The sequence below is a fragment of the Oncorhynchus mykiss genome, chromosome 13 (assembly GCF_013265735.2).
Source record: "Oncorhynchus mykiss isolate Arlee chromosome 13, USDA_OmykA_1.1, whole genome shotgun sequence".
Lineage (NCBI taxonomy): Eukaryota > Metazoa > Chordata > Actinopteri > Salmoniformes > Salmonidae > Oncorhynchus > Oncorhynchus mykiss.
The window spans coordinates 29,049,286-29,067,621 of record NC_048577.1 but is presented as its reverse complement, the minus strand read 5'-3'; the positions used below and the strand labels follow the sequence as shown (position 1 = coordinate 29,067,621).

The 18,336-nt window shown below is 43.3% G+C and overlaps 1 protein-coding gene across 6 annotated transcripts in view; it reads left to right on the top strand.

Moving 5' to 3' along the window:
- LOC110486063 (signal-induced proliferation-associated 1-like protein 2) overlaps positions 1-18,336 on the top strand; it is a 110,205-nt gene that overhangs the window by 59,847 nt on the left and 32,022 nt on the right. For all 6 annotated transcript variants that reach the window (XM_036940715.1, XM_036940713.1, XM_036940712.1 and 3 more), the window contains exons 7-10: positions 997-1,154; positions 7,431-8,010; positions 9,614-9,888; positions 15,882-16,097. In XM_036940715.1, the coding sequence (XP_036796610.1) occupies positions 997-1,154; positions 7,431-8,010; positions 9,614-9,888; positions 15,882-16,097 (1,229 nt within the window). The remainder of the gene's footprint in view (positions 1-996; positions 1,155-7,430; positions 8,011-9,613; positions 9,889-15,881; positions 16,098-18,336) is intronic.

The window sequence follows — 18,336 nt, the reverse complement described above, 5'->3', positions numbered from 1 at the left end:
GAAATGATATTTCTGGAGATGTTGCCACGACAACAATTCCGCATGCACTCCTCAATTCAATTCCCCACTCTGCTTGGTGTCTGTGAATATGCCTGGGTGGGTCTTTCTATCGAGACCATAGCAACACGCCCTGTAAATGAATTGTCACGTGCACCATGTTGATTCTATTTGCTTTGCAGTTGTAAGCAGTATCTTACATAAAGCTCTTGGGAACAGCATTTGGATCAGTTTTTTTTTATATTAATGGACTATTCTGCAAGTCTGAAATTAAATTACATTACATTAATAAAGATTTTTTAGGCCATTTTAAAGCTGTGGCCATCTGGCAATCCTGATTCCTGGACATATGCGCAATCTGCCCAGCGTTCATAGAAAGCCACCTATACAGGAACGAGGGCCAGTGTCTTTCTGAGCTTTCCAAAATCAGAACGGTTCAAGTGTCTTGGGCTTCGCATGTGTCTTGGGCCTTGATTATTAGGATTTGAAGTTTCATTCCCCCCCTGGGATCCCATTTGATTTCTGAGATTAGCCGTAAGCCCCCCCAAGGTCGGCAGAGGCTCTGCCACTACTTGAGCCCCTTTATCCAGCCAATTCCACCCCTCATCCCGTTTGTTTACCACCTACACCAAGGGACTTAACAGATTATGGCCTCCTGGTGAGGAGGCTATCGCCCTGTTAGAAACCCCTGGACCCTAGCCACTGCCTTTAGCACTTCTGTTGATTGGCAAGGATATGAGAGGTATAAGCAATTTGACAGTACTATAGCTCCCACAGGCCCTCTGATAGACTCCAAATAAACATGTTTTACTGTCCTCCATATCCTTTCCTTGACCACTTAACAGCTTGACTTGTGTTCTAGAGTGGGATAGATTTCCATCAATTAGGTCTTCATCAGCCTTTGAGACCTTGTCCTAGTCTCTCATGTACTGTAAGGGCATTCATTTTTCTGAATTCTAATGTGCTTTTTCTTTTCCGTTTCCTTTTCTTGCCATTTAGCTACTGAGGAAGAGGCACATTGGAAATGACATCGTCACCGTCATCTTCCAGGAACCTGGTGCTCTTCCCTTCACCCCCAAAAACATTCGCTCACACTTCCAGCACGTGTTCATCATTGTCAGAGTTCACAACCCTTGCACAGAAAATGTTTGCTACAGGTGAGCAAAGCATACCGCTGATACTTCTAAAATACATGGTGTGAGAGATGTGTAAAGCTGGTTTCAATTAACTTGCATTGATTCAAGCATTCATGTACCTCAAGGGCCCAATTTCAATAAGGCTGCAATCCAATCATTTTAAGAAGTACCTCTATTAATGATTGTTGAATCAAGTGTCAACTCCCTCCATCGCTAAAGTTCAGTCGTTGGACAATAAAGTAGACAAGCTTAGTGCTATGATCTCTTTCCAGAGAGACATCAGGGACTGTATAACATAGTATTTTTTTTACAGAATCATGACTCTGCAGATATATTGTCCATTCAGCCAGCAGGGTTCTCTGTCCATCGTACAGTCAAAAAAAAGAGTTTAATGATTAACAACTGTGTGATTGTGGTAACGTTCTCCCAATTTGGAATACCTCACCATCAAATGCCGACCGCATTACCCCCCAAAATAAATTTATTCGGTCATCGTCATTGCCGTATATATTCCCCACCAAGCCGACACTGCGACGGTTCTTAAGGAACTACACTTTTCTATGTGCAAACTGGAAACCGCTTATCCTAAGGCCGCATGTATTGTAACTGGGGACTTTAATAAAGGAAATCTGAGGAAAAGGCTACCGAAATCCAATTAACACATCTCTGTGCTACATGAGCAACACGGACTGTGGATCATTGCTACTCTCCCTTTTGAGGCGGGCTACAAGGCCATCCCCTTCCCTCCCTTCGGCAAATTTGACCACACCTCTGTTCTGCTCCTGCCCACCTATAGGCAAAATGGGTACAGGAAGCCCCCATGGTATGGACTGCTCAATGTTGGTCTGACCAATCGAAATCTATGCTTCAAGATCATTTTGATCACACGGACCTGGAAATATTCCGGGTCGCCTCCATAGAATAGTAGTATTGATGTACACACTGACTGGGTTAATAAGGAAGTGCATAGAGGATGTTGTCCCACTGTGATGATTAGAACTCATCTAAACCAAAAACCGTGAATAGATTGCGGCATTCGCGCAAAACTAAAAGTGTGAAACATCGCATTTAACCATGGCAAGGTGTCTGGGAATGTGGACCTGTACAAGCAGACCAGCTATGACCTCAGTAACGCAATCAAGAGGCAAAACAACATTACACAGTGGAGTCATATTAAACTGCTCCAACATGAGATATATGTGGCAGGGACTCCAGAAAATCACGGATTATGAAAGGAAAGCCAGCCACGTTGTGGACACCTACACCTCGCTCCTGGACGAGCTAAACACTTTCACCCGCTTTGAGGAAAACAACATAGAGCCGTTGACATAGCTACCGACGCTCACCAAGACTCTGTGCTGACGTAAGTAAGTAAATGAAGCGTGTTAACCCTTGCAAGGCTGCCAGGGCCACGTCCTCAAAGCAGACCAGCTGGCTGAAGTGTTTACAGACATATTTTTTCTCCATATCCCAGTCTGTTGTCCCCACTTGCATCAAGATGTCCACCATTATTCCTGTACCCAATAAAGCAAAGGTAATTAAACTAAATGTCTATCACCCCCTAGCACTCACTTCTGTCATCATGATGTGCTTTGAGAGACTAGTTAAGGATCTTATCACCTCTACCTTACCTGGCACCCAAAAGTTTGGACACACCTACTCATTCCAGGGTTTTTCTTTATTTTTACTATTTTCTACTTTGTAAAATAGTAGTGAAGACATCAAAACTATGAAATAACACATATGGAATCATATAGTAACCAAACAAGTGTTAAACAAATCTAAATATTTCAGATTTGAGATTCTTCAAAGTAGCCAACCTTTGTGCAAAGCTGTCATCAATCTTGGCATTCTCTCAACCAGCTTCATAAGGTAGTCACCTAGAATGCATTTAAAATTAACAGGTGTGCCTTGTTAAAAGTTAATTTGTGGAATTTCTTTCCTTCTTAATGTGTTTGAGCCAATTAGTTGTGTTGTCGCAAGGTAGGGGTGGTTTTACAGAAGATAGCCCTATTTGGTAAAATACCAAATGCATATTATGGCAAGAACAGCTAAAATAAGCAAAGAGAAACGACAGTCCATTACTTTAAGACATGAAGGTCAGTCAACATGGAACATTTCAAGAACTTTGAAGGTTTCTTCAAGTGCAGTCGCAAAACCATCAAGCGCTATGATGAAAGAGGCTCGGGGCCTTGGTCTGAACCCTTCCCTGTGTAACTCGGTCCTGGATTTCCTGACGGGCCGACCCCAAGTGGTAAGGTTAGGCAGAGTGGCAGAGGTGTTGTTGGTCTTCAACACTGGTCTTCACAGCAGTGTGTGCTCAGCCCCTTCCTGTGCTCCCTGTTTACTCTTGACAGTGTGGCCACTCATTTCTCCAACTCAATCATTAGGTTTGCTGACGATTGTAGGCCTGATAACCAACAACGATGAGACGGCCTACAGTGAGAAGGTGAGGGAACTGGGTGGAGTGGTGTCAGGAAAATAATCTCAACGTCTTCAAAACAAAGGAGCTGATTGTGGACTACAGGAGACAGCAGAGAGAGCACTCCCCCATCCACATCAACGGCCGCAGTGGAAGTGAAAAGTACACGTTCCTCAGCGTACACATCACGGACAGCCTGAAATGGTCCCTTCACACCGAGAGCGTGGTGAAGAAGAAGCAACAGTGCCTCTTCAACTTCAGGAGGCTGAAGAAATTCAGCTTGGTCCCTGAAGGCATCTGCATGCTTCCCAGACGAAACAGTTCAGAAGGGAGTATGCGAACACACTCATTTGCCGACTTAGGCCGAACTGAAACATGCAGGACGCCTTTAGACCCTCACAAACTTCTACAGATTCACCATTGTGAGCATCCTGTCGGGCTGTATCACCGCATGGTATGGCAATTGCACCGCCCGCAACTGCAGGGCTCTCCAGAAGGTGGTGCGGTCAGCCCAACACGTCACCGGGGGTACACGACATATACAGCACCCGGTGTCACGAGAATGCCAATAAGATCATTAAGGACCTCAGCCACCCGTGCCACAGCCTGTTCACGCCGCTACCATCTTGAAGGCAGAGATCGTACAGGTACATCAAAGCTGGGACCGAGAAACTGAGACACTGCTTGTATCTCCAGGCCATCAGACTGTTACAGTCCCCACTAGCCGTCCTCCACTCAGTTCCCTGCCCTGACACTTAGTCACTGTTCTAGCCGGCTACCACGTGGTACTCTACCCCTGCTCCTTAGACTGCTGCCCTATGTACATAGGCATTGAACACTGGTCACTTTTTAATAGTGTTTACATACTGGTTAACCCACATTTTGTATGTACAGTGCATTTGTAAAGTTTTCTGACCCCTTTTCCCACATTTTGTTACGTTGCAGCCTTACTATAAAATGTTTCAAATTAATTGTTTTCCTCATCAATCTACGCACAATAACCCATAATGATGAATCGAAAACAGGTTTTTAGGAAACTTTGCAAATTTAAACAAATAAATAAACAGATCACAAAGGTTTGAATAATTATGGAAATCATCTATGAGACTTGAAATTGAGCTCAGGTGCATCCTGTTTCCATTGATCATCCTTGATGTTTCTACAACTTGATTAGAGTCCACCTGTGGCAAATTCAATTGATTGGACATGATTTGGAAAGGCACACACCTGTCTATATAAGTTCCCACAGTTGACAGTACATGTCAGAGCAAAAACCAAGCAATGAAGCTGAAGAAATTGTCTGTAGAGCTCCAAGACAGGAATGTGTTGAGGTACAGATCTGAGGAAGGGTACCAAAAACATTTCTGCAGCATTGAAGGTCCCCAAGAACACAGTGGCCTCCATCATTCTTAAATGGAAGAAGATTGGAATCTCCAAGACTCTTCATAAAGCTGGCCGCTTTGCCAAACTGAGCAATTGGGGGAGAAGGGCCTTGGTCAGTGAGGTGACCAAGAACCCAATGCTCACTCTGACCGAGCTCCAGAGTTCCTCTGTGGGGATGGGAGAACTTTCCAGAAGGACATCTCTGCAGCACTCCACCAATCAGGACTCTTTGGTGGCCAGACGGAAGCCACCCCTCAGCAAAAGGCACAGGACAGCCCACTTGGAGTTTGCCAAAAGGCACCTAAAGGCTCTCAGACTACTAGAAACAAGATGCCCTGGTCTGATGAAACCAAGATTGAACTCTTTGGTCTAAATGCCAAGAGTCACGTCTGGAGGAAACCAGCCTCCATCCCTACGGTGAGGCGTGATGGCAGCATGATGCTGTGGGGATGTTTTCAGGGACTGGGAGACAGGATTTGAGGTTAGGATGAACGGTGCAAAGTACAGAGAGATCCTTGATGAAAACCTGCTCCAGAACGCTCAGGACCTCTGACTGGGGCCAAGATTCACCTTCCAATAGGACAACGACCCTAAGCACACAGCCAAGACCATGCAGGAGTGGCTTCTGGACAAGTCGCTGAATGTCCTTGAGTGACACAGCCAGAGCCCAGACTTGAACATGATCGAACATCTCTGGAAAGACCTGAAAATAGCTGTGCAGCAACACTCCCCATCCAACCTGACAGCGATTGAGAGGATCTGCAGAAAAGAATGGGAGAAACTCCCCAAATACAGGTGTGCCAAGTAGAGGTCGACCGATTATGATTTTAATACCGATTTATTAGAGGACCTAAAAACCGATACCGATTCATTTAAAAAAAATAATGTATTTGTAATAATGACAATAACAACAATACTGAATGAACACTTATTTTAACTTAGTATAATACATCAATAAAATTAATTTAGCCTCAAATAAATAATTAAACATGTTCAATTTGGTATAAATAATGCAAAAACAAAGTGTTGGAGAAGAAAGTAAAAGTGCAATATGTGCTATGTAAGAAAGCTAACGTTTCAGTTCCTTGCTCAGAACATGAGAACATATGAAATCTGGTGGTTCCTTTCACATGAGTATTCAACATTCCCAGGTAAGAAGTTTTAGGTTGTAGTTATTATAGGAATTATAGGACTATTTCCCTCTATACCATTTGTATTTCATTAACCTTAGTCACTTTAGTATTGCCAGTGTAACAGTATAGCTTCCATCCCTCTCCTCGCTCCTCCCTGAATGTTTACGCGCCTGCTTCTGCCTACCACCACTGTCAGATACTTAAGTACTTGTATGCTTGTATGCTCAGTCAGATTATATGCAACGCATATATCTAGTTATATCATCAACCATGTGTAGTTAACTAGTGATTATGATTGATTGTTTTTTATAAGATAAGTTTAATGCTAGCTAGCAATTTACCTTGGCTTACTGCATTCGCATAACAGGCAGTCTCCTTGTGGAGTGCAACGAGAGAGGCAGGTCGTTATTGCGTTGGACTAGTTAACTGTAAGGATGTAAGATTGGATCCCCCGAGCTGACAAGGTGAAAATCTGTCTTTCTGCCCCTGAACAAGGCAGTTATAACCCACTGTCATTGAAAACAAGAATAGGTTCTTAACTGACTTGCCTAGTTAAATAAAGGTATTAAAAAATAATAATAATTAAATCGGCGCCCAAAAGTACCGATTTCCGATTGTTATGAAAACTTGAATCGGCCATTCCGATTAATCGGTCGACCTCTAGTGCCAAGCTTATAGCTTCAAATCCAAGAAGACTCCAAGCTGTAATCGCTGCCAAAAGTTATTCAGCAAAGTACTGAGTAAAGGGTCTGAATACTTATGTAAATGTGATATTTATGTTTTTTTTATTTTTAATAAATAAAAATGTGTGAACCTGTCATGGGGTATTGTGTGTAGATTGATAAGGGAAAAGATAAGGATGTAACATAATAACATTTGGGAAAAGTTAAGGGGTCTGAATACTTTCCGAATGCACTCAAACTGTTTTCTAGTCATGGCTCAACCTATATATCAACTGCTGGACAATAATGTCCATACTGCCTTTACACCATTTATATGTGTGTGTATGTGTATGTATAGTGTCTGTCATAGTTGAAGTGTACCTATGATGAAATTACAGGCCCCTCACCTTTTTAAGTGGGAGAACTTGCACAATTGATGGCTGACTAAATACTTTTTTGCCCCAGTGTGTGTGTGTGTGTGTGTGTGTGTGTGTATATGTGTGTATATATATATATATATACATATATATATATTCCGGATTGTTTGTAACCTTTTCATTTCCGGGGAGTGGCTTTAATTCACATTCCCCCCCAACAATTCTCTCTCAGATGTATTGTTTTGACCTGTTTGTTACTTATAAAATATCGTAATGGAAAACGACAGAGGGATTAAAATAGCTGTTTGTCTTTATTTTAGTGTGGCGGTCACCAGATCTAAAGACGTGCCCGCCTTTGGTCCTCCCATCCCCCAGGGAGTGCTCTTCCCAAAGTCGGCCATGTTCCGGGACTTCCTTCTGGCCAAGATGATGAACGGTGAGAATGCGGTGCATAAGTCAGACAAGTTCCGCGCCATGGCCATGCGCACGCGCCAAGAGTACCTGAAAGATTTGTCCGAGAACTTTGTTAGCGCCAACCCCGTGGACTCTTCAGCGGCCAAGTTTAGCTTCATCTCGTTGGGTGTCAAGAAGAAGGAGCGCAGCCGACCCCGGCGGAACGCCCACCTCCAGAGCTACGGGGCGGTCACTTGGGCCGTGGTGGCCCGGGACTTTGGCCAGTCGGCGGACATTGGCTGCCTGCTGGCCGTCTCCAATGAGTTTGTGGTGCTGATCGAAGAGGCGTCCAAGGAGGTGGTGTTCAACTGCTACTGCCGCGATGTCCTTGGTTGGAGCGCAACATCTGGGAGTGTCCGGCTTTTCTACGAGCGAGGCGAGTGTGTGGTGTTCTCCACGCAGGAAGGATGCTTGGACGACGTCCGGGAGATCATGCAGAGGTTGGAGGTAAGAAGGTTGTGTTAGGCTAAAAGACAACATCATTCAGTGCTACACATCCTGTACACAGGTTAAGCCTATTACTGGACTAAAGCAGTATTTTCAATTAAGATCTTCCATTGAGAATTATATTTAGTCCAGGCTTAAGTGTTAAAGTCCTTTAAACTAGTGGTCGCCAATCGGACCCACAAGGAACATATATAATTCAACTTCTCCAAGTATTTACTGAAGACTAGGTTTAGTTTATCACTTGAAAATTGGGTTTGGGTTTGTTACTGCTTGGCTGTACCCACACTGGCCCAGAGAGAAGATTGGCCACTTCTGCCCGAGACATACACTACCGTTCAAAAGTTTGGGGTCCTTGTTTTTGAAAGAAAAGTAAATTTTTCGTCCATTAAAATAACATCAAATTGATCAGAAATACAGGGTAGACATTGTTAATGTTGTAAATGACTATTTCTAAGTGACCCCAAACTTTTGAACTAGTTTAATATCATAAGACACTTGCATAAAACCTTCTACCTTAGTATTTGGCTGCGTTTAGACAGGCAGCCCAATTCTGATATTTTTTCACTAATTGGTGTTTTGACCAATCAGATCTGTAAAAGATCTGATGTGAAAAGATCTTGTTAGGTTAAATGGTTTACTATGGGTTAACGCTGCAGTGAGAAGATTACTCAAGTCCTGGGAGCCGGCCCAAGTCACAGCAGTTTAGTCAGCAGATGTCCCCCATTATACCGCCACTTTACCTCAGCCTCACAACAATATGTTTGTTGTTAGAAGTTACTGTTCTTGAATCACTGCTTGTAATAAACGCCTGCCGGGGCATGTACTTTCCTCCTGCTTTTTTTTGGCCTGGAATTGATTTAATCATTTGGTTGATAATTGTGTTATTTTGGGGGAGACGAGAGGTCGTATGGGGTCGGGTGTCCCTGAGCGCTCTGTCCCAGGCCCTCTAAATTTCAGTTAAATGGGATAATCCAAAGGTGTCTAAAGCATCTGCTAGGGTTGATACCATTAGCCTCAGACGCCCAGGCTTTAAGACGCCAAAAAGGGGTGAAGAACTGGGGAGTCTGGATGAAAAATAGTAACACGTTGCCACTCCAAACAGAGATGGTGTTTTTTTTCTTCCTTTGGCATGGTGACGACCCTAATCTCTGCAGAGCTTCACATTGTGTTTTGGCTGGTTTATTCTGAAATGATTTCTTCTGTTGTTGGCAAACTTTTTTTGTCAAATCCCGTAACTGTTTCCTGCGCTTCAAGAGGCCAGCTCAGGCCACTTTTGGACTATATTTAGTTTTTGTTGCCAAGTTTGATTGAATGGAGCCCTTTAGTCTTTTCAACCAACTTTATCTTGGAAAGGGGTAATGATTTAAGTTCTCATTGGCTTCGGTGCGATTTTAAAGTTTTGTGTTTGTGTGGAGTAGATCAAACCACAAAGTTTCTAATTGCTGCTCTTCCATGAGGTTAACTGGGGTAAAGGTTGATCTACAGTAGACTTTATAAGGTAATGCTCATAACTTATCAAAACAGTTGCCAACATGGTTAATCCCTAATAAAGCCATTAGATCAGAGTAGACTGAAATTGACTCTCTTGGTAATGTCGTCCTAGATTGTCACCCGGGGCTGCGAGACAGTGGAGATGACCCTTCGGCGGAACGGTCTGGGCCAGCTGGGATTCCACGTCAACTTCGAGGGCGTGGTGGCGGACGTGGAGCCTTTCGGCTTCGCGTGGCAGGTGGGTCTCCGTCCGGGCAGCCGGCTGATGGAGATCTGCAAGGTGGCTGTGGCCACACTATCCCACGAGCAGATGATCGACTTGCTGCGCACGTCCAACACAGTCAGTGTGGTCATCGTCCAGCCCCACGAAGACGGCACGCCCAGGAGGTAGGTTAAACACCACCAGCTCCTTTGCACTTAAACTAAGCTCTGTTTTATTCTTACACTGAACACAAATATAAACGCAACATGCAACAATTTCAATGATGTTACTGAGTTACAGTTCATATAAGGAAATCAGTCAATTTAAATACATTTATTAGGCCCTAATGTATGGATTTCACATGACTGGGCAGGGGCACAGCCATGGGAGTGCATAAGCCCACCCACTTGGGAGCCAGGCCCAGCCAATCAGAATTAGTTTTTCACAGCAAATGGGCTTTATTACAGACATAAATACTCATCAGTTTCATCAGCTGTCCGGGTGGCTGGTTTCAGACAATCCCGCAGGTGAAGAAGTTGGATGTGGAGGTCCTGGGCTGGCATGTTTACCCGTAGTCTGTGGTTGTGAGGCCGGTTGGACGTTCTCTAAAACGACATTGGAGAGGCGGCTTATGGTAGAGAAATGAACATTCAGTTCTCTGGCAACAGCTCTGTTGGACATTCCTTTAGTTAGCATGCTCCCTCAACTTAAGACATCTGTGGCATTGTGTTGTGACAAAACTGCACATTTTAGTGGCCTTTTGTTGTCCCTAGCACAAGGTGCATCTGTGTAACGATCATGCTGTTTAATCAGCTTCTTGATATGCCACATCTATCAGGTGGATGGATTATCTTGGAAAATGAGAAATGCTCACCAACATGGATGTAAGCAAATTTGTGCACAAACTTTGAGAGAAATAAGCTTTTTGTGCATATGGAACATTTATGGGGTCTTTTATTTCAGCTCATGGGACCAACACTTTACATGTTGCGTTGATATTTTTGTTCAGTATATAACCAACTCAATCTTTAAAGGTTTAATCTGTAACTTTATTTTTCTCAAAAGGGCAGGGTTTGGGTCTTGGTGAGTATGTCCCTTTATTTTTAACTTTGCTTCTTGGATGTTTGTAGTATCTTAAATTGTCACTGGCAAAATAAAAATGACAAATTGCAATTTTAAACATTGTTAGTATCATTGCTGCATCGATTTCCCACGATTTCGACCACTATAACCTTTTTGGTTTTACATCAATAATTCTTATTTCTGTTAGTGGCTTGTACTCCCCTGTCTTCACAGTGGAATAATGGCTCTTGACAGTGTTATGGCTCACCTGCACAACTGCCAGAACATGTTAGCTGTCACATCAATCAAGTTATGACGGCACTGCTGTACTCGGTGTTCTGAAGGAATTCTGACAACAAACTAAAGTTAATGTTTACCATAGTCTCAAACATTTTATTGATCAGTATAATGTCCCCTTTTAACCAAATGTCTATATACAGTTGAAGTCGGAAGTTTACATACACTTAGGTTGGAGTCATTAAAACTCGTTTTTCAACCTCTTCACAAATTTCTTGTCAACAAACTGTAGTTTTGGCAAGTCGGTTAGGACATCTACTTTGTGTATGACACAAGTAATTTTTCCAACAATTGTTTACAGACTATTTCACTGTATCACAATTCCAGTGGTTCAGAAGTTTACACACACTAAGTTGACTCTGTGCCTTTTAAACAGCTTGGAAAATTCCAGAAATTGATGTCATGGCTTTAGAAGCTTCTGATAGGCTAAGTGACATCATTTGAGTCAATTGGAGTTGTACCTGTAGATGTATTTCTGTACAAACAACAGTACGCAAGTATAAACACCATGGGACCATGCAGCAGTCATACCGATCATGAAGGAGACGCGTTCTGTCTCCTAGAGATGAATGTACTTTGGTGTGAAAAGTACAAATCAATCCCAGAACAACAGCAAAGGACCTTGTGAAGATGCTGGAGGAAACGGGTACAAAAGTATCTATATCCACAGTAAAACGAGTCCTATATCAACATAACCTGAAAGGCCACTCAGCAAGGAAGAAGCCACTGCTCCAAAACCGCAATAAAAAAGCCACACTACGGTTTGAAACTGTACATGGGGACAACAATTGTATTTTTTAGAGAAATGTCCTCTGGTTTGATGAAACAAAAATAGAACTGTTTGGCCATAATGACCATTGTTTTGTTTGGAGGAAATAGGGGGAGGCTTGCAAGCTGAAGAACACCATCCCACCCGTGAATCACGGGGGTGGCAGCATCATGTTGTGGGGGTGCTTTGCTGCAGGAGGGACTGGTGCACTTTACAAAATAGATGGCATCATGCGGTAAGAAAATAATGTAGATATATTGAAGAAACATCTCAAGATATCAGTTAGGAAGTTAAAGCTTGGTCGCAAATGGGTCTTCCAAATGGCTTAAGGACCACAAAGTCAAGGTATTGGAGTGGCCATCACAAAGCCCTGACCTCAATCCTAATCCTAGAAAATGTGTGGGCAGAACTGAAAAAGCGTGTGCGAGCAAGAAGGCCTACAAACCTGATTCAGTTACACCAGCTCTGTCAGGAGGAATGGGCCAAAATTTACCCAACTTATTGTGGGAAGCTTGTGGAAGGCTACCCGAAAGGGTTGACCCAAGTTAAGCAATTTAAAGGCAATAAACTTCAGACTTCAACTGTACCTCATGTTTTTAGCAGGAGCATTTATATCGATCTTTTCCCATATAGAATAGATACTACTATTCTTTTACCTTCCTGTTAGTGAGCATTTCTCCTTTGCCAAGATAATCCATCCACCTGACAGGTGTGGCATATCGAGAAGCTGATTTAAACAGTATGATCATTACACAGGTGCACCTTATAATAAAAGGCAACTCAAAAATAGTCTGTTTCGTCACAACACAATGCCACAGATGTCTCAAATTTTGAGAGAGCGTTGCAATTGGCATTCTGACTTCAGGAATGTCCACCAGAGCTGTTGCCAGAGAATGTTAATTTCTCTACCATAAGCCGCCTCCAACGTCGTTTTAGAGAATTTGACTGTACGCCCAACCGGCCTCACATCCCCAGACCACGTGTAACCACCCCAAGCTAGGACCTCCTCATCCAGCGTCTGCATCTGCGGGATCATTTTAAATCAACTTCCTGGACAGCTGATGAAACTGTGGGTTTGCACAACCAAAGAATTTCTGCACAAACTGTCAAACCATCTCAGGGAAGCTCGCCCTCACCAGGGTCTTGACCTGACTGCAGTTCGGCGTCGTAGCAGACTTCAGTGGGCAAATTCTCACCTTCGATGGTCCTTGGCTTACTGGAGAAGTGTGCTCTTCACGGATGAGTCCCGGTTTCAACTGTACTGGGCAGATGGCGTGTGTTGCGTCTTGTGGGTGAGTGGTTTGCTGATGTCATCACTGTGAACAGAGTGCCCAATGGTGGTGGTGGGGGTTATGGTATGGGAAGGCATAAGCTACGCACAATGAACAGAATTGCATTTTATCAATGGCAATTTGAATGCACAGAGATACCGCGACGAGATCCTGAATCCCATTGTCGTTCCATTCATCACTATGTTCCAGCATGGTAATGCAGGGCCCCATGTTGCAAGGATCTGTACTCAATTCCTGGAAGCTGTCCCAGTTCTTCCATGGCCTGCATACTCACCAGGCATGTCACCTATTGAGCATGTTTGGGATTCTCTGGATCGATGTGTACGACAGCGTGTTCCAGTTCCCGCCAATATCCAGCAATTTTACACAGCCATTGAAGAGGAGTGGGACAACATTCCACAGGCCACAATCAACAGCCTGATCAACTCTACAGTGAAGGAGATGTTGTGCTGCATGAGGCAAATGGTCACACCAGATACTGACTGGTTTTTCTGATCCCCGCCCCTACCTTTTTTTTAAGGTATCTTTGACCAACATATTCATATCTGTTTTCCCAGTCATGTGAAATCCATAGTTTAGGGCCTAATGAATGTATTTCAATTGACTGATTTTCGTTATATGAACTGTAACTCAGTAAAATCGTTGAAATTGTTGCATGTTGCGTTTTACATTTTTGTACTGTGTTTATAGCACACTACTTTTGGCCAGAGCCATATGGTCCCTGGTCAGAAGTAGTGCATTATAATGGAAATGGGTGCCATTTGAGACTTATGAATCCAACATGTATGAATCAAGACAGGGCTTTCGTGCTGTGCCATTTTTTGGGACACTCCAAGGCCGTCGTTTGGGTTGGCTGAGATCTTGAGACTTGCCAAATCATGTTTTAACAGGAATTAACCAGAGTGAAGGAGAAACATGATCCATAGTTTTGTACGATATGTGCGTAAGGGACATTTCTGGGATCTTTTATTTTAGCTCATGGAACATGGGACCAACACTTTACATGTTGTGTTCATATTTTTCTTCAGTATAGGAAATAGGGGGCCTTTTGGGACTCAGGCCTATATAGCTAATTATCTCTGTAGTCATGACCGAATGGGCTTGTTAAATGAATCAATGTTGTCTGTTAATGTTATGTACTATGTCGTGTTTTGTGTGGACCCCTGGAAGAGTAGCTACCGTAATTGCTGGACTATTAAGCACACCTGAATATAAGCCGCACCCACTGAATTATTAAAAAAATATGTATTTTGTACATAAATAAGCCGCACATGTCTATAAGCCGCAGGTGCCTACCGGTACATTGAAACAAATTAACTTTACACAGCCTTTAAATGAAACACGGCGTTGTAACAAAAATAAATAGGCTTTAACGAAACACGGCTTGTAACAAAAATTAAAACAGTAGCCTACCAAGAAAGTCATTGGTCACTACCTTCCTCCTCCTGTGCACTGAAACCACTGAAGTCATCTCCTTCGGTGTCGGAGTTGAATAGCCTCAGAATTGCTTCATCCGATGTTGGATCATTTTCATTGTCGCTCTCATCACTTTCATCCGGAGGCAAATACCCCGCTGAGCTCATGCTGCCCCTTCAACACGCAGCAGTCCAGCCTTTCGAAACCCGTTGATGATAGTGGATTTTTTTACAATGCTCCATGCTGTCAGGACCCACTGGCAGACTTGACCATAAGATGCTCTTCGCCTGCGACCCGTTTTAGTGAAGGATTTCTCCCCACTTGTCATCCAAGCCTCCCACTGAACAAGGGAGCGCCACCTTAAATGCACGATTTACACTGATGTCGAGTGGCTGCAAATACTTTGGGCCATCTGCTTTTCTTCCCTCTGAAAGCTTTTGTTGTCTTTTTGCACTGAGTCAGTTCCTCACGCTGCTGTTTCCAACGTCTTATCATCGACTCATTAAGGCCAAGCTCCCGTGCAGCAGCTCTATTTCCTTTTCCAACAGCCAAATCGATCGCCTTCAACTTGAAAGCTGCATCATATGCATTTCTCCGTGTCTTTGCCATGATGAGGGTGACAAAATTACTACCGTAATCAGAATGATGGGAAGTTTGCGCACGCTCGATTTACATCACATTATGTGACGGTGCTCAGTTTTTTGGCGGCATGAATCTTGTGAAAGCGGGAAAAATCCATAAATTAGCCACGTCATTGTATAAACCGCGAGGTTCAAAGTGTGGGAATAAAGTAGCGGCTTATAGTCCGGAAATTACGGTAATAGGGATCCTAATCAAATACTAATACCAGTGTTATTGATGTCAATCGGCCACAGGCTTAGTCAATGTAGCTCATATCCATCAGCAAATATTGAACATATTTGACTGTAGCAAAGTAGCAGTACATTTGGATGAGGTTGGACACAAGTTGGCAGCGACTGTTCCCAAATGTAATGGAAAGTTGGTCATCTCTTTCGCACCCAGAATATTGGGTTAATGCTACATTTCAGACGGTTAAATCAAGCGAGCAAGAAAGAGGTGGAACGTGGCTGTACCTCTTTGGAAACGGACGTATCAAGTAGCAGGCAGTGAAAAATCAAAAAAAACCTAACACTTAAAATGCAGTCCATCTGCCAAACATCCACATAAATCTCCTATTGACTTAGATTTACCTATGAGGATTGCGTCACACTTTTTTTTTTACATTAGATGCACATAATAACATGTAACAACACCTACACATGCTCTTACAGTATAATAAGACACTCAATTGTTAATGTGTCTTTTTGATTTGTTCTATCAGGAGCTGCTCGGAGATGTACCGCATCCCCGTGGTGGAGTACAAGACCACCACGGCTGCCGGCTGGCACCGCGTCTCGGCAGCCCCGGGTGGTGGCCCATCCATGTCCCGGACCTCCCCCACACAGGGCCCCAGCCCCGGGCAGCAGATGTTCCATTACGCTCAGGGGGCCATCTCCCGCAGCACCTCCTTCGACAGGAAGCAACAGGACGGGACCAGGTACACCTCAGCACCCACTTCCATCTTCTTTGACTCAATTGACTCATAGTTGCTAGTTCCAGCACCCTAGATCCGAGGTACTCACATTTGAGCCTGGATGGCCAAAGACCTGATGTTTTTTTTCTTTTTTTTTTCGAACAGAGTAAACTCATTGTCACTGTTTGGTTAGTGCTAGTGAGTGGAATCTCGATCTTAATCAGTCCCTGCTTAGAGCAAAGAATTTACATCAGCAGTACTTCTTGTCTTGAGGCCAGATTTTAGTATCCCTGCCTTTGACACTCATAATCATGCTCAAAGTGTGTCACCAAAAGAGACTTGAGCTATATTACATCAAGCATGCTTCTTTGCTTGGCATGAAGAGTCACTCCAATTCTGAAAATATTTTCATGTACATATACAGATTTGCTGGCCAACCATGTCTGACTCATCCCAAGAACCTGTACAAATAATTGAATGGGACTCATTGCCGACTTGTTTTTGTCAGTGAAATTGTATAATTTTCTCGACGAACACAATGGCACCTCTATCCTTAGTATCACTGACACTGCACGATATTAGCATAGGCTGTGCATAATGAGGTCAATGTTTTTGTAATTTGATTAGCATAAAATTAGCAAGTGGCAAATACATGACTGGGAAACTGAGACTGGGCTCTGACAGGAAGAAAAACAAGATGGCGGAAGGGGCATTAGGGAAACCAACAAAGTGTTTTAAAATGATTTACAATGGGAAACGGGAATGAGCTTTTATTTGACAAGTCTAGGTAAATTGTCCCTGTTCGTCTGTTTTCTACCATTCATGCCTAATGAACTCAACCCAGCTCTAATTCCAACTCTAACATACTGTGGCTACTATACTTAAATCAGTGTTTCTCATAGACATTGTTTCAGATGGTATTTGCACACACAGTGGGTCCCAGGACTAGAGAAAACAACTGAATCAATGCTGAATGTAGATGAGAAGAGCTCTTTGGCACTGTGATATAATAATAACAGATAAACAAACAGAATACACTATAAGGTTTTTCCTAGTGTTTTATTTTTGCTCTTATGTTGGGTCATGTTTTATGGAGTGATTTTAGTGGCAACAGAATTTTTATCAGAATTTAATCATGTTGAATTTGTGTTATGAAATGTTTCATTTTGTTGCCACTAATATCACTCCATAAGCATCAACTTTCTTTACCCTGTATTTAGAGTGTATGTTTCTCACTCTGTCTGAGGGTTGAGGATCGACCTCCATGTTGTGCCCCTGTTATTTAACATGGCACACAGCATGGGGGGGGGGGGGGGGGGTGTTAGCTAGCAGGGTGTCATGGCGTGTGAATGTTTTATTGAGCTCTGGAGTGTCGAGGTGCTTGTTTGCAGCCCTGCACTGCCCCTCTGCTGTGGACTGTCCACGATTGTCTGTACACACACACACACACACACACACACACACAGCTACAGTAAGGCTACCTCAGCATTGGTCTTTCAGGGTAGTGTTGCATTACATATCAGGTTGAACACGCGTGTGTGTCCATGCCATGCGTATCTGTGGTGTTACATCTAATCAGTGTGTGCATGTCCATTTACAACTGTGTGACAAACTGTGTGTGTGCATGCAAGCATACCGGTATATGTGGGAGTAGTGCAATTGTGTGGGATGAGTTTGACCTTTTGTAGAAAGAAAAGCACAGCCTGTTGGCTGGTGGAAAATTGAGATTAAGTGATTCCCTTCTAGTCAGTGGTTTCACAGGATTGATTGCGGCATGGATTGGCCTCTCAGGAGAGAACTCTATTTTCAGATTGGAGTGTCCTTGTATATGTCTGTTATGAAATACTTTACAAAAATATTGTGAAGACCTGCTCTTTCCATGACATAGACTGACCAGGTGAATCCAGATGAAAGCTTTGATCCCTTATTGACTCCAACACAATTGTAGTCAACGTGGGCGAGCATCCCTGTGGAATGCTTTTGACACCTTGTAGAGTCCATGCCCCGACGAATTGAGGCTGTTCTGACGGAGAGGGGGGGGAGCAACTCAATATTAGGAAGGTGGTCTTAATGTTTTGTACAGTCAGTGTATATTATAGACATGTTAAAGAAAATGGGTGGTTTGCTTCGCTACAAACTCTTCTGGTGGCAGTCTGGTTGTTGTGAAATTTCTCTCATTAAACTTAATATGTCATGAGTTAAGATGTCAACCCCACTTGGCACCAAATAGTGAATTTATTTTATCTTTATTTTATCAGGGATT